We start from the raw sequence: 15,652 nt of genomic DNA on the forward strand, positions 1-15,652 counted from the left end.
ATCGCACCTGCCCTGCTCACCGGGAGCCGCCAGCGCCCCTGCCGGCTGCGAGCGGAACTGCACCCGAGGGGAAAGGGCCCGACAGCCGAGAAGGCTGGGACTGGGTTTGTGATTGTTTGCTGTTACTGCCATGGTTATTGCTCTTTGTTTGACTTGTTATACACATATAGATATATAATAGTAAAGAACTGTTATTCCTATTCCTCATGTCTTTGCCTGAAAGCCCCTTAATTTCAAAATTACAATAATTAAGAGGGAAGGGGGTTGCATTTTTTTTTTCATTTCAAGGGAGACTCCTGTCTTCCTTGGCAGACACCTGCCTTTCAAACCAAGACATAAATGAAGAGGAAAAACAAAAGAACAATCAAACAAAAATGGAACCAAGTGATTCAAAGGCAGTAACTCATCACCTCCCTCAAGCAGACCAGTGCTCAGGTATTCTCTGAGCAACCACAAACTTGGAAGACATCCCTCTCCCCCTTTCTTCCTCTACCACCACTTTCACTGCTCTGCTTGATGCTATACGGTACAGCATATCCCCTTGGCCAACTCAGATCAGCTGTCCCTGCTGTGTCCCCCCTGCTAACTTCTTGCCCCTGTTTACTGGAGAAAGTGGTGAGGAGTGGAAAATAAGAGAACATTCAGCTATAGTCAAAATATTGATGTTGGAGCCACCGTTGGAGCCACAAACCACAGCACCACAGAGGCTGCTATGAAGAATATTAACTCCACCCCAGGCAGATCCAGCCCACTAATGCACAGGGTAAAACAGAACCAGGAAAAGCTTAAAGCACACCTAGGCAGAGAACAAGCTGACAAGAAATTTAATGTTTTAAGAGTACACTCTGCTCTCTCTTTTACAATGCACTCTCTCAGTATTTGCTTCCTGAGCCTGCTGCAGCACATGTAGCAGCATGATGGGAGCCATTAACTCCTATAGGTGAGAAATAGACCAGACTGGGTTGGGTTGATTTGTATTTCATCTCTAAAAGGGCTTTTTTTCCCCCAGAATACTCCCAATGAAAGGTCTGCACTCATCTTTCTGGATCCATGTATGTTACCAGAGGCAGATTAACTCTTTATGGCCACAGTATCTAAAGAGGCAGGACACAACAGAGACTGAACCTCAGCAGCATAAAAATTCTCTGACTTAAGATTGCTCCATACATGCAAACCAATAACAGGGGTCATTTAAAGAGGCTGAAAAAGATTTTAAAGCTGGAATATTTTGGTGTCATATGAATGATTTCCCTCTGCAAATTGCTCAGTCATACTCTGGGAAGCTGAAACTGTCACAGAAATTAGGCAGAACAAATGGTAAACTAATTTAGAAAAAATATTTTATTCATAAAATGACTCAACATTGGTGCATAAATAAAATATTTTGGAGCTAGATAATTTAGTCCCTGAATACAAAAGTCAGAACAATTTTGTTCTTCCTTCAATACCGAAAACTAAAATAATAACAGAAAAATTATATCCAGACTGGGGACTGTGAGGCCTCAGCTACTTGTCTTTGGATGTTTAAAACCCAGGTGTCCAACACTTCGTAGGATCACTTCCCACGTTAGGATCATTTAATGAGTAAAGGGCATGTTAACTTTCCTTGAAATAATAATTATTCCAAATAACTATAAAACCTTGGTTTTCTAAAATATTATCAATTTTTAAAAAAATCTATATATGGTGTAGGAATGCAGAAACTGTCTTCCTTCACTCTCAAGTGGAGAGGTAAACCTTAATGCAGAAACAATATACATGATAAAAATGTAAGTTTTACAAAAAACAGATTTTATGTTTTAAAGTTGGACCTCTAACTTCAACAGAACAAAGAAGGTAAAGAACTCACATTAGTATCCATGACATTTTAAAATATTTGCTACCAGTTGTGAACTTTCCTAAGGATATATACATTGCTATCAAACACTGATAAAGGTAGTACAAGATAAACAGGGGATTTCCTTTTGGCAATGAAGACATCATAATAGTCATCCCAGCTGGATGTCAGAAGAGTGACAGGTAAGTCACTCTTAGAATGACATCTAAGAATGCACTGGATACAAAAATCAACTCTGTCTTTGGTTTTGAAACACAGTCAGGTATGAAGAATACACCCACCCACCCCACCACACTCCATTTTCTTTTGTATTGCCAGTGGATTTTTTTCTAGAAGTCACACCATTAGAAGTTATCTGTACACATTTCTGCTGAAAATAAATCTAACAATAGTTTTCAACACAGGTATCTTTGTTCACATCTTCAAAAAGGCAACCTATAAAAGGAAGCAAAAACAATACTGTAATTAGTTTCAACATTGCAGGTAAAACAAAAATGTTTCTTTGTATCAACAGAAATTATGTATTATAATAATCTTTTTACTTAATAACACATTAATGCAATGAGAAAACAGAGGCTATATTTGAAAGCAGTGTTACTTTCCCACCTCTTCTCTACTTAAGATCTAAAAATTCCCAAACTTTCTCTTTTTGCTCAAGCACTGCACGTTGCAGAATTAAAACTCTTTTTTCCTCCAGGATAACAAAGCACAATGTTTATCTCTTCTAACTTAAAAGGCTATTTGATAGTATTTTTAAACTAGCTTAGATTAAATCTTTGATACATTCCCTGTTTTGTCTGAATATTAGTTTGTTGAACAGTGCTGTCCACTGTAAGTCAAATCCTGATTCCAAAGTCACAATGAAAAGTCCGAAGTCATACAGAAAAATATCTTACATTTTGAAATAACCAGGAACCAAAATCCTACCTGAGGGGAGAAGACAAATATTTGTATATGATCAGAAGATGGCAAATGATGTACCTGTTCTCTTTACTGCACTAAGTGAACTGTCTAACAGCTATTTAGAGGGAAGGTGATCTATCAAATACAAGAGACCTATAGGATTTCTGCTGTCCCAAACTCATTTGTTCTTGGTCACATGCATGAAGCAGTTTCTCCTGTATGGTTTTGACTTTATTTAGCCTTCTTCAGGATCTGCAGGATACTAATGGAGAAAGTTAAATTAGCAACCTGGTCTAGTGGGAGGTGTCCCTGCCTGTGGTGGGGGGTTGGAACGAGATGATCTCTAAGGTCCCTTCCAACCCAAACCATTCTATGATTCTATGATTTAAAGAACATACATTTTCAGAAATGTCTATAGGCAAACCTTGCCAGCAAACCACTCGCTGTCCAGGGTGGAAACTGGTCTGCTTTCTCATGAAAATCTCATCACACTGACACATTCCCACAGAGTGTTTTCATTCAGCTCCATCAGCATTTTCCAGCAGTAAGCTGCTACATCAAAATCATTTCTGTCAGCTCAACCAAGGGGTGTTGTAAAAGCCAGAGACTACTCATCATGTTGGGAAATGTATCCACTATGCCAAAGATTACCACTCTCAAAGACAAAATATGAAAGCAAAATCAATATGCTTGTCACCTTTCTCATGATTTAGTTGCTCAGATGAATAGAGACAGATACATAATTATTGAAAAATATAAAATCTTACCTCTGTGGAAAAGTCATAACTTATACAGGCTAGGGATGAAACACTGGCACCAGTCAAATCAAAGACAAAACTCACATTGACCTTAACAATGTAGGAGATTTGTCCTTGCATGGCAAGGAAAAAATAGAAAAATCGAGAAAAGCAATAACCATCTCAATACACAAGACTCAAAATTTTAAGCAGATTTTTTTACCTGTGATTGCAGACTCCTTTGCTACACAGTTTTGAAGTGCCATTAGAGTGGATATATTTGCTTAATTCGACTGCTTGCTATATTTTATAATGTATGAAATACGCTTTTCCTCTCCTCTGAGAGAGTTATTTGCAACATAATGTTTCCCTAGACTGCTAGGCTCTCCTACTGCCCAATAAACTGAAAAGCAACAAGAGGAATAATTTATCACTGTCTGTGTTTATATTTACTACCAATGTGAATGAAAAGAGCACATTAGATCATCCCTACAGCCGACATAGCCAGCAAAAAAAATGGAAATCATAAGCTGTTCAAAAAAACACCTGCAACCCATGAAAATACTTGAGAACAAAATCAACTGAAACTAAACCACTTATGAAGTTTCACCTTATCCATCCAAAGTTCAACATGAAGCATATAAAATATTCCTTTATTATACTGTTACTGTAGATGCAGTTGGATCTCTAAACAGCAGTAAACTGTATGTTCTACATAATAAATGAATTACTCTAAGTTGGAAAAATGTGACTAAGTGGTTCTCCCCCAGTTTTCCATCTACTAGGATACTTTCTCTACAAGACAGACAACTAACTACTAGCTTCTTCCAGCTTTAGTAGCAATGCTTTCAGCAAAGTCTGCACATCCAATATTTCATTGCTATAAATGCATTTTGAAAGGAAAATAATTTGCCAAACAGTTATCTCATCTACACAGGTTTATTACTAAATTCAGAATAAAAGTCAGTTCTCTAATCAGTTTTTTTATTGACCTTATCTCAGCATATTGTCCCCTTCTTAAAGCACTCAACCAGTATTAATCCACCCTTAAGAAAAATTTATGTACTCTACCATCCATACTTCTATGACAGGAGACTTTTTTTTCTTTTCCTCTCAGTTTTTCCTTTCCTCTCAAGATTTTAATCTTACTCTGTCACAGAGTATCAAGTACATCTCAGCCCTCTATTCCATTAGTCTCCACAGAGCCAGAAGCTGCTAAGACCTCTGGATAATGAACAAACATAAACCACAGATTTTCAAGCATTCTAAGAGATATCAATACAGAGGGAGCACCAGAGCACCATAGATATATGAACAATAGATATATCTTACAAAATCACTCTTTCAGTAAACAATAAAGCAGCAGCAACTTTGTTAAAATCTCTTGGAGTCAGGACAAGTTAAGAAATCCAGGTAGTGATGTTCAGTTTTAGAGGATGTGCTCTCTTGGCTTTCTCAGGAAAAGCACAGAATGGTTTGGGGTGGAAGAGACCATAGAGATTATCTAGTTCAAATCCTACTTGCTATGAGCAATCTGGTCTGGTGAAATATGTCCAAACACCAAGGAATAAAAGGGGAAAGAAAACAGTTGTAACTTCAGAAAGTATTTTTTAAAACTATGGAAACCTAACAAATTTAGGAGATAAAAGAAGGTGCTTCCAGATGGCTGAAGCTGGTGAAAAGAAATCCCTTCTACCAAGTGCTAACACTAGGTGAGCAGGCAGAGCAGATGACTGCTGTAAGAGAAGCAGGAGCATGATAGAGGCAGCTAAACAACATATTTTAAAGAAATGCAATCTACAAATCAGCTCAGCAAGGAAAAAGTTCAATCTTTGAATCAGCTGCAAGAACCAGAACAGGAGCAAGATCCTTACTTCCACAAAACAGGAAATAATATGTCAAAAGTTGCATTCCCATGCTGGAACACAAGCTTTGAAACTCTCCTTATGCTTTTCTCTTTAAAGGAGTCCAAGTGAATGGTGCATAAAAATCCCTATGTATGTCTCTCAAATATGACAATGAAGGATTTTTAATACCTATGTTTCTCCTAAGAGCTAAACAAAAGTATGTAGAAGATACAGAATTTCTCTTTAGTTTTAGAGAGGGAATTGTACTTCTTTTTACTCCTGCATAATTATAAAGGAAAAAAGAGGGTTGAAAGTAGTTATGTATGCTTCAGTTTCAGCAGAAGAAAATGAACCTATTAAATCTTTGAATGCTTCCTGAAATATGACTGCTGTAGTTTTTTTCACTGCACCACAAAGAATAAAACACCACCAGGCTCAAACCTGAAGCTTAAACGTATAAAAGGCATTTTACTGTTATCTTCTTTGAACATCAGACCAATTTTTAAACACTACCACGCACAGTTCATAATACTACATTGTGTTTTAGAAGAACACAACTTACGTGGCTATCTTAAATCATATCTACTGTAACAGACAGTCTGTACATAGACAGATACCTACGCTTAAATCCTGCACATGTGCTAGTGTGAAATCAGGTGAGATGAAATGACTGCAGAGGAAACGTTGATTACACACCAGCAAGGCTACAGCCTACAATCAACATCAAATGCTGTATTTATTTCCACTCAAGGCTGACAGGTAATCAAGCAATGCCATGCCACCCATGTGCACAGGAAGAGAATAACCTTCCCAAAAAGACAAGGACAGTGGTGGGCAGACCTCTGCTACTAGATCCAGCTGTGCTGGATGACATTAATCTCACAGGCACATGGTGATCCTCTGCTGCAAGTTACCATTCCTCTCTCCCCACAAAAGACCACTTCAAAGTTTCTACCTAGTATCTGGTGAAATCAGACTGATACACCAAACTCAGGCCTCTGGTCTGCACTAAATGGATGGATTTATCCTAGAAACAGGAAAGGGAGGGCTTGCACAAACAATTCTGCTGGCAGATCACAGGGGAGAGACTAATCTCTGGTGGAAAGGAGAGTGAAAAGCTGGGAATAGTGTTTTTGTCCACATGTACAGCTGGATTTGAAAGATAACATATACTCAAAGCCTCAGACCAGTCTAATTCACATCCAGATTTGTATTTTCACAAATGTTACAGCTAGTGCTAAGTGTTATGGCTTAAGCCTTAATAACTACAGATAGTATAAACGCTTGGGTAGTTGCAATTATGTTGCAGTCAAGATGCCCTGTACATAGAATACACTTCTACCTTGAAAAAAGAATCAGACAAAGTGATAGAAACATGTTTATGTGAATATAAATGAACCTACATATCCCTTATCCCCATATTTAATAACGCACTAATACCACTACAGGGACAATGTGCATAAACAGACAGAGAAGGCCATAACCCTGCCTGACACATTTCTCACTCCTTTAAAATAAAGACAGATCAACAAGTGGGAGGATTAAAGCATCTGCACCATGTCTAGGCCCCAGCTCTATAAATATTTGATTTCTGATAAACTCTGCAAGAAGTTTGGTGTTGCCATAGGTGATGAAAACGGACAGAGCACTCAAAGGAATAAGACCTTTCCCAGAGGGGAAACTGTTCCTTCCATTCCTTCACCACCACCAGAAACAGTGACAAGTTATAACTGTTACCATTACCCTGTGGATTAGCAACTATTGGCAATGTCTGATTATAAATAGCCACATTAAATCTTAAGAGTTCACCTGCCTACCCACACCATACAGTTTATATATTTGTTCTCGCCTAACAATCTGGGATCAAGTCTGCTGATGCACAAATAACCTGTTCCAGAAATACATTTTGGCACCAGTTTGAATGAATGGACACAAAGCAGATGGCATTAGATGAGCAGAGACGTGAAAGAACATTAACTGCTATATTTACACTTGCTCCCACTGAATCCAGAGACCCATAAAAAAGCAGCTGTCTTTTCCAGACTTGAATGTTACCAAGCTGGTGCATATCATCCTCAGATCTCTGGGGTGGCTTTTGGGGAGAGCAAAGGTATTTTTAGAGGAAATTGGAGAGGAAAGCAGCATGTTCACTACTGGAAGAATGAGAGGAGCCAGAGACAGAATCACTACAGTTGGAAAAGACCTCCAGGATGATCAAACCCATCAATCATTGAGATGACCGTACCTTGACAGTATAGTATTTACATGCCCCAAGAGGGCCTCCTGGTAGCCTGCAAACTCACCAGCTACACTCCAGCAGCCAAGCTGTCCTCTGTTACACTGATGTTTAGTTCTTTTTCTTCTGTACTCCAGGCTCTTGTGATAGTAGTTGAACCTTAGGTCACTAGGTGCCCATCTCTCCTACGGCACGGAGGCCATGTAAGTAGACTTGGCTGCTCTAATATCCCCTCCACAGCTCATCAATGGCAGCCACTTAACACAGCATGTCAACAATAGTAGCTGCAGGTTCTCTCACATAGGGAAAGTTTCCCAAGAAACTTTAAAGGACATGCAGTGAGAAGTCTGGTTTTGAGTATGCACCAGAACATGAAAAGGTGTTTTATCTAACTACCCTTCCTTTGCATTTTTGGTTGAAGAAAACCAAGGAAACATCAGCCTGTGCTCATAGCACCATAACTTCATACCACTAGCTTGGTAAGTCTTAAATATTTTACTATAGAAACAAAAATTTTCAAACCAAAATGTCTCTAGAGGAATATGAGTCCCATGAAAAGGTCAATACTGCGATACTACAGATTGACAGAACAGATACAGTTGTGCAAGCCAAGTTTCAAATATTTAATGAAATAACAAAACTAATGTATAGGGTCAATCTAAAAGCGTTCATGACTAGCACTACCATGCTCGAGTTCTAAAGGAGACAGAAACTAAAATACGTCCAGAATACTCTCTCAGCCAAACACAGCAGCACTGTGCTGCACAGGACTATGTCATGAAGGCAATAATGAAGCCAACAGAAGCACAGATTGTGGAACCATGCTATCCCGACAAACTAAAAGCCTGCAAATTGGGTTAAAGAATAAAGGTATGTGGAACAGCAGCTTTGCAGTCTGACCCACTAACCCCTACAGGGCTCAGATTTGGGTATGGAGGAGGGGACATTCTGTGAAGGACTCTTACCTCACTCACTCTGCAGGAGGTCAAGGTCATTCTTTAGCAGATATATCTGCAGGGAATTTCACATCTCAATGAGTATGTGCTTCAAACAGCTTTAGGGTCTTAGAGAAAACATAATTTTGGTCAGTGCTATGCTACCACAGAAGCAGAGGAACAGAGTTGGCAACAAAAGCTGGAAAGAACTTGGCTTCAGCAGACCTATCATCTGAAGAGTCAAATTCCCCAGAACTCCTAGGAGAAGGCTGGGGAAAGGTATGTCCTCTGCTGTACAGTATGAAAGGCACTGTACATCTGTGAGCTTTCCAGCCTTCAATGCAGGAGGAAACTGATTAGAACACCACTCTGTTAAATCACTTCTTCTTCTGTCCAAGGAGAAAATGTGAAATATAACCAAAACAACCAAGCAGAAAGAGAATTAGATTCCTTTCATTCAATTTCTAGTGGAATTAATTTCAACCAAAGCAAGGGTTTCCTTCTTTAAATATGCTTTCTCAATCTGGTAATGTACCTCCAGGGTTTAAGAAATAAACCCATCTATAAGTCAGCATGCATTCTTTCAATATAATCCTTCCTAAAGTATTAATTTCTTATAATAATGAAGCTAGATTTGAAATGTGACAGAGGTAAATGAGAACAAGCAAGAGATTCCTCGAAAGTACCAGGCTGTGCATGTGTACTGCAAGCTATCACTTCGCTATTGTTAACAGTTGCATGCTGAAATTTGCCAAAGCTCTAGAGAAAAAACCATTGGCAGTTGCAAAACCAGTAGAAAATAAATCTCTGCATGTTTTTATTTGATATGAAGACAAGCAATTCTTTAAAATTTTAGATCAAGTAGTTCTTTGTGCGAAAAAAAGGAAAAGGTTTTTTGGGTTTGTTTTCTTTCAGGATGAGATGGCTATTAATTTTTGTTTCTTTATATCTAGAAGCCCCAAAACTTCACGGCTTTATTCTGTTTTCTGCCAAGCCTTCCTCATTAGCCTATACTATTTTTATTTCTACTGCAGATATTACTTCTTGTGGTACCCATCACTAAGACAGGCACAGAAATAGTATTATTGACCTTTGCTAGTCTTACATACACTTTCTTGAATGTAAATCATAACGGGGGATGTAACTGGGTACTAATGTTGCATTGCAATTACAGATACAAAGCAAACTGAGCTAAAAACATCATGGAATTTAGGATTTTTCTAGTCAAAACCAGATGAAGTTTGTTTTTTACTGTAGTAATCACCACACCAAACTTCAAACTAATCATGCAGTCAGAGCAGCACACATATTTCTGCATCATGTAGTTTTAAACTGCCATAGAAAAACATTTGTTTAGGCATATATATGCATGGGCAGTTGTAAAACACAAGTTAACCTAAAACAAACGAGGCACTGCAAGCTGCTGTGTCAATTTACTGTATGCTAGCTGTATCCTAAAGCTAGAGACATGAAGAAATTAATGCTTGGCAGCCCTAACTGAAACATATGATGCAGCTTCTAAAAACGTCTTAGCCTTGCCAAAAGGTGTGTCACGAGGCTGGATTGGAGGAAGGTGAGTCTGCCACCCTTTCCAAGCCCTGCGCTGCAGCAGACGATTCCACACCTGCCCACAGCGTCTGCTGTCAGGGCAGGACTTGTTCCCACATGATTACCTCAAAGCCATGTGCCCTAGGTTACAATGTAAGATGTAACCAAAAGTATGTATTCTATTATCATCTTCACAAACTGTTAAAGCAGGTGGGGCAGTGTTCCTTATTTCCTACCATGACTCATCCTTGATAACTCCCTCCGGGAGCTATCTCTGTTTAATGGGCAATCAAGGACCCACAGCATGACTCACAGAATTACATCAACCCATTGTGAGATGCTCCACCCAGGGGGAGGAGCCAAGCATTCCCACCTGGCTATAATCTGGGGTTTAGAACAGCATGAACAGCCCTTACCTGTAGGACTCCTAGAGGACAAGAACTACACCACTGGACTGTCAGGTGAAGATCAGACCCTTTTCTACAGGACCACTGCTTCAACAGGACCACTTCATCTGGACTGCCACCACCACCCTGACTAAGAGGGTATCAGGTTGTATCCTGACTCTGTCACTGTACTATTGTAGTTACTGCATTTATTTTAATTTTCCTATTAAATTATAATTCTGACTTGCAATCTTCCACTGGTTTGGTTTCAAACTAGCACACCACGTCACTCAAAAGCCTTTGCTCTGTTTTTGCAGTTCTTATGCCACTAAGTTTCTTTGGCCTCTTGGGAATCTGTTTCAACTGCTCAGAATCAATAATATACTGCTGTATCTCCCCCAGAAAGGAAAAGAACTGACACAATGGTGCTGCTGTGGCATTCAGCAACTGCACCTCTTATAGTATTTCAGCATTGAAGAAGAGGATGAAAAAAGCCCTGAACAAGGTGCAATGAATAGCCTGCTGTCTTATAAAAGAAAGGTCTAAATAGAGAAATATATAGATTTATTTTGTTGACCATGAAGCAAGTGAGATGTACCTAATTCCAGAGAGAATAAATAGGGTCAACAAAGTGGCCACATAATCTCCCTTTAACAGTGAATTTCCTCTCTCAAAATTAAGCTGATAAAGTATGGTGAATGTCAGGTGTGTTCCACAGCACACTATGCACTTATGTCTTTGATTAGATGCTGCCTTATCCATATGTGTGATGTTATGGTCATTTGCATGGCCGTTGCTCTCAATTAGATGCTCTTAGGTGGTATTCTCTGCAACAAAGTTTATGAAGCATCCTATCTCACCAAAATACCCTCTTACTCTATTTCAATCCTATTATGTCTGAAAGAGAGGGAAGTGCTAACATATGTGAAAGAGAAGAACTGCTTTTAGGTCTTTACTACACAGTAACACAGCTGGATTCTGAGCTGGCATATGTCTCCTTTCCTCTCCTTTTCCTCTCCTTCTAGCTATGAAGTACTGTAGCACAGTCTAAAACAGAAAGGGGACTTTCAAGTGCTGCATCATTCAAACCAGAAAAATGAACAATACAGTCTTCTATTACCAGCTTAGTTTTCCAGCTCAAATGATCCCTTCACCAAAAACTAACATTTTCTCTCTTATTCCCTATTACAGAATCATTTACCAAAGTAACTCAAATTGTCTTGCTCCTATTTTTAATCACTACCCCTAAAAATGTTTTTATGACTCCAATCAATCCTTCTCCCTTAAACCCACACAATACATTTTTCAACAGGATTTACCTCTAGCCTGTACTATGTCAGATATACTGCAGTAGGAGATAAAGTCATGCTCACAGTTTCTCCAGGAAAAGCAAGATTACTACAAAAATAGTCATTTGTTTCCCAGCTGCAGCAGCAGGTAAAATCTAGAAGCCAGAATCCCCTTCAGGGCATGGCTGGAGATGCCTTTCCTTGCTTGTGTTTCTTGTCTTTTTTTTCCCCTCAACTCCCTTGCCCTTTATTGAAGTAAAACAGCAGGCTAAGATTATTTCACGTTTTGAAGAAGCATGGTGGAAAACTAAAGAAAACAAGGAACTGAACTGGAAACCTGAGAAGAAAGCAGCATATCTTGCTAAAAACTGAAGCGTGGGCAAGCATTTGCACTAAACTAGAGATGTAATTGGGGTGCATTAACAAGGCTATCACACAGGCAGCAACCAAAGAAATTATTTGGGTTTCCCTCACGCTCTCCGTAACTCCGAGTGTAATAGCAATACAGTTATCTCCAGGATTCAGCACTGGCAAGACACCAGAGACATTAGATATTCATGTTGTAGGTCAATGCATCTTTGAATTTTAATTTAATGAAAATCAGTCTCTCTTTGTCCAAATTGAGGCACCTGTTCAGAGTCTGTTTGAGGCCAGTCATAAGACAACCTTCTCATCTCTTACACTGAAATGCCTTAGAAAACCCAATGGACAGGTAAAACTGGCATGAGAAATTATAGAGCAGCACCAGAGGTCACCTGCTCTGCCTTCGAATGGATTGTCAGAAGAGATTTATTAAAAACTGCTGTGGTAAGGTGCTTTACAAATAGAGAAACCACAAGGAAACAAGCCAATCACTTTGGTTAATACTCTTGATAATAATACTTTGGTTAATACTTGCTGATGGCCCAGAGGGTATAATTGCAGTTTAATTTTGCTTTTGTCTCTAAACTGCTACATTTTTATCTAAAAAGAAAATCTACCAAACCCTGAAAGCCAGGAAATGGTCTACCCTCTTCATTTCCTGCAATATTTATAGTTAGTTATGTCACAGAAACCAGTACACAGATGTAAACTGGGTTTCTTAGAGTCTTCCTTAGCAAGTGCTACAGGAGCAGAGCACACTGATGTAATGTTGAAACTTCCGGGATATCTTGTCACATATACAATGTTGCCACAGTGTCAGAAGTGGCCATCGCCTGTGTGCACACCCATTTCTCAACATACTAAACCCAAATGCTACCTGACTATGATTTGAAATACCAGTAAGATGTGAGGAGGGGGCAGAGGGAGCATGACATAGAATGGATGCATTAGAAAACAGAAATAACTGATATCTTTTATTGAGAGGTATTTGGTTATATGCTCACATTTACACACAATCTTTATTTTTACATGTAATCCGAACAGTCAACTCTACCACAACTCTAAAGAAAACAGTAGAGGAGATTAAAGGAGAATGTAGCACTGTTATGTAACACTTTGAAACTAGATAGGTTGAACAGATGTCTTCATTAGATTACCTTTTGAAAACTTTTTGGAAAAAAAGCAACTTTGAAAAATTAGCTGCTTAAATTCTCTCTTTGCTTCCTGGCAGTTAAAACTGGAATGAGAATAAATACCTCCCTGCATGAGGTATGAGGATTAATTTGTTTGTGTATATAAATGGGTATTTAAGTATCAACCACTATTTTATTTTTAACACCTTATTGGGACTACTGCATTCTTACCACAGTTCAGTTTTTGGCAAGAGATTAAGATTGAGTTAAAACAGGAACAGGTGTTTAGAAGATTATATGGCTGCAATAAAAGCACAAACCAAGAAGATGAAGGAAAAAAAAATTGTATAAGGCATTCATTTGTATCCTGTGAAATAGAGAGACACACAGAAGAAAATATAAAACCACAGTAACTAAGGGGTATTCAGGAAAATGTCTTTTCCTACTATGATTCATTCCCGGGGGACGGAATCTGAGCAGGGCTGTCCTTTGGTCCCAGGTCATCCTGTTCCTGTACAATCTCCTGATGCCTATTAAATGGCCAAGCATTCAGTAAACACTGCTTAACACTGGTTGGGTAATAAAACATTTTCAAAGCTTCTAAAGGATGTAGGACTTTAAGGCCACTCTCAGTGAGATTTGAGCTCCTAAATTATATTAGGTACTTTTATAGTGTGGATTTCTGGCCTCTAAGATCCCTATAGCCATTACTAGGTAAAACTGATTTTTATTTCTAGGGATTGAGCATATTCTTTTGCCAACTGCAATCAGAACAAAAGCTGAAACCATCCATTTTAAGGCTCAAACTCATGAAAACAGATCTTTTCTTGGTAAAAAGAACAGTTACTGACCTTGAAACTTCATAAGAAAATACAGTATTTACAATTTTTAGAATATTTTTCCTTCAGCACTACGGTAGTTGAAGATAAAAGCTTTCAAGTGGGGTTTTTTTTGAAAGCAGACTCAAACATCAATCTTCCAAGTTAAACCTCTTTTCATCAAGATATACTATTAATTTTATACAGTAGTAACAGTAAATAAAGTGAAGATTTTTAAAAGCAAAGATCTATGGGGTAGTAGGTGTTGCAAGATGTGTGAGATTTATTATTACTTTGTTTATTGACACATTTCTTTAAGAGTAGAGCATGATGTACAAAATAAATAAAATTTAACTATGGAGATACTGGGAAGACTCTCCATGGGCAGCATGAGTCCTCAGCTCTGGGAACTCTCGAAAGTCAAAAAGTTGACTGAGAATATCACAAGAAATTAAAATGGTTGTCTAGACTATATTGAAGTCCCTTATGTCTTTCATTATGAAAAAGCTTGCTTGTAGAACAACTGAGAGAAGGAATGTAGTAATGTAATTTCTGCATGCTAGATGTTTATTTTCCTGGTATTATATGATTCTTGCATTTTAAGAAGGTTTAATACAATTAACTTTGACTTCAGTACATTTAAATTGCATCCTTTCTAAGTATTTCTTGTCAGTAGTCACCCATGAGAGAAAAGTCTATTAAATTAGCAAGAGAGTAAGAAAGACTTAAAAACAACCAATGACATTCTCTTTGAAAACAATACTGAAGAAAACAGTTTTCACCTGAGACAAATTCCCTCGTCCTTTTGATTCTAAAGATTTCCTCAACAACAACATGGTTATTCGGAAGATGAACTTTGCCCTGGATCTTTGATCCTATACACACATTGGAACATCTATTGTCCAAGGGAGGCAATTATTCATGTAATAAAGTGCTTATGGGAGTCAAATCTAGATTCATAAATAGCTTATGGATTCCCGCCCCTGACAGGCATCAGACAATTTTAAATAGTTACTCTCTGTCAGGACAGATTTGGAAAATTTTGATGAATGCATCCATTAATGGTGAATTGAAAGTGAACTGGTCTTCCAAAAGGAAGGGTTGTACAAGGAACCAGAGGGATCTTAAGACAAAGTTTGATTAGTTGATGATACATGATGTTATCTGCAGTGACAGGACTAAATTTAATGAAACACAAGAATTCTATGTGGCCCCAGCTACAAACCAGACTTGCTACGGCAAGTCTGTGAGATAGAAACTGATCACAAAAGCTAGGATAAACATCTGATAGCACAGAATCCAGAGCTAAACCCTTTCTCAATCAGTTTCTTCATCAGATTGCTATCCCAGCATGTCAAAAGAGCAGCAACAATGGAAAATGCAAGTTAACACTCTCAAGCAGAGGTCAGACTGACCCCACTTACTGGCATCAGGACAGCAACTTCCACTGCAGAAGCAGGACTGACCTTTTGAAATAATGACCTTTTGCATACTGTAGCATCACCAGAAGATTCTGAATCTCAGAACCCTGGTATCTTTCTTCTCAATTAACCATGACTATTCAAAACCAGGAAAAAAACCCAAACATAGGCATTTAATAATTTAAAGCCAAACACTCTT

At 38.5% G+C, this 15,652-nt stretch overlaps 1 protein-coding gene across 5 annotated transcripts in view; it reads right to left on the reverse strand.

Annotated features, from left to right (window-relative positions):
* The window catches only part of UBE3D (ubiquitin protein ligase E3D), a 165,072-nt gene that overhangs the window by 83,726 nt on the left and 65,694 nt on the right, over nt 1-15,652 (reverse strand). The window contains exon 8 of one of the 5 annotated variants that reach the window (XM_017742825.1): nt 1,319-2,272. The exons of the other annotated variants lie outside the window; for them this stretch is intronic. Within the exon in view, the coding sequence (XP_017598314.1) occupies nt 2,252-2,272 (21 nt within the window). The 3' untranslated portion in view covers nt 1,319-2,251. Of the gene's footprint in view, nt 1-1,318; nt 2,273-15,652 lie in introns of those variants that run through there. 5 annotated transcript variants of the gene reach the window in all.

This window comes from Corvus brachyrhynchos, unplaced genomic scaffold (assembly GCF_000691975.1).
Source record: "Corvus brachyrhynchos isolate BGI_N302 unplaced genomic scaffold, ASM69197v1 scaffold87, whole genome shotgun sequence".
Classification (NCBI taxonomy): Eukaryota; Metazoa; Chordata; class Aves; order Passeriformes; family Corvidae; genus Corvus; species Corvus brachyrhynchos.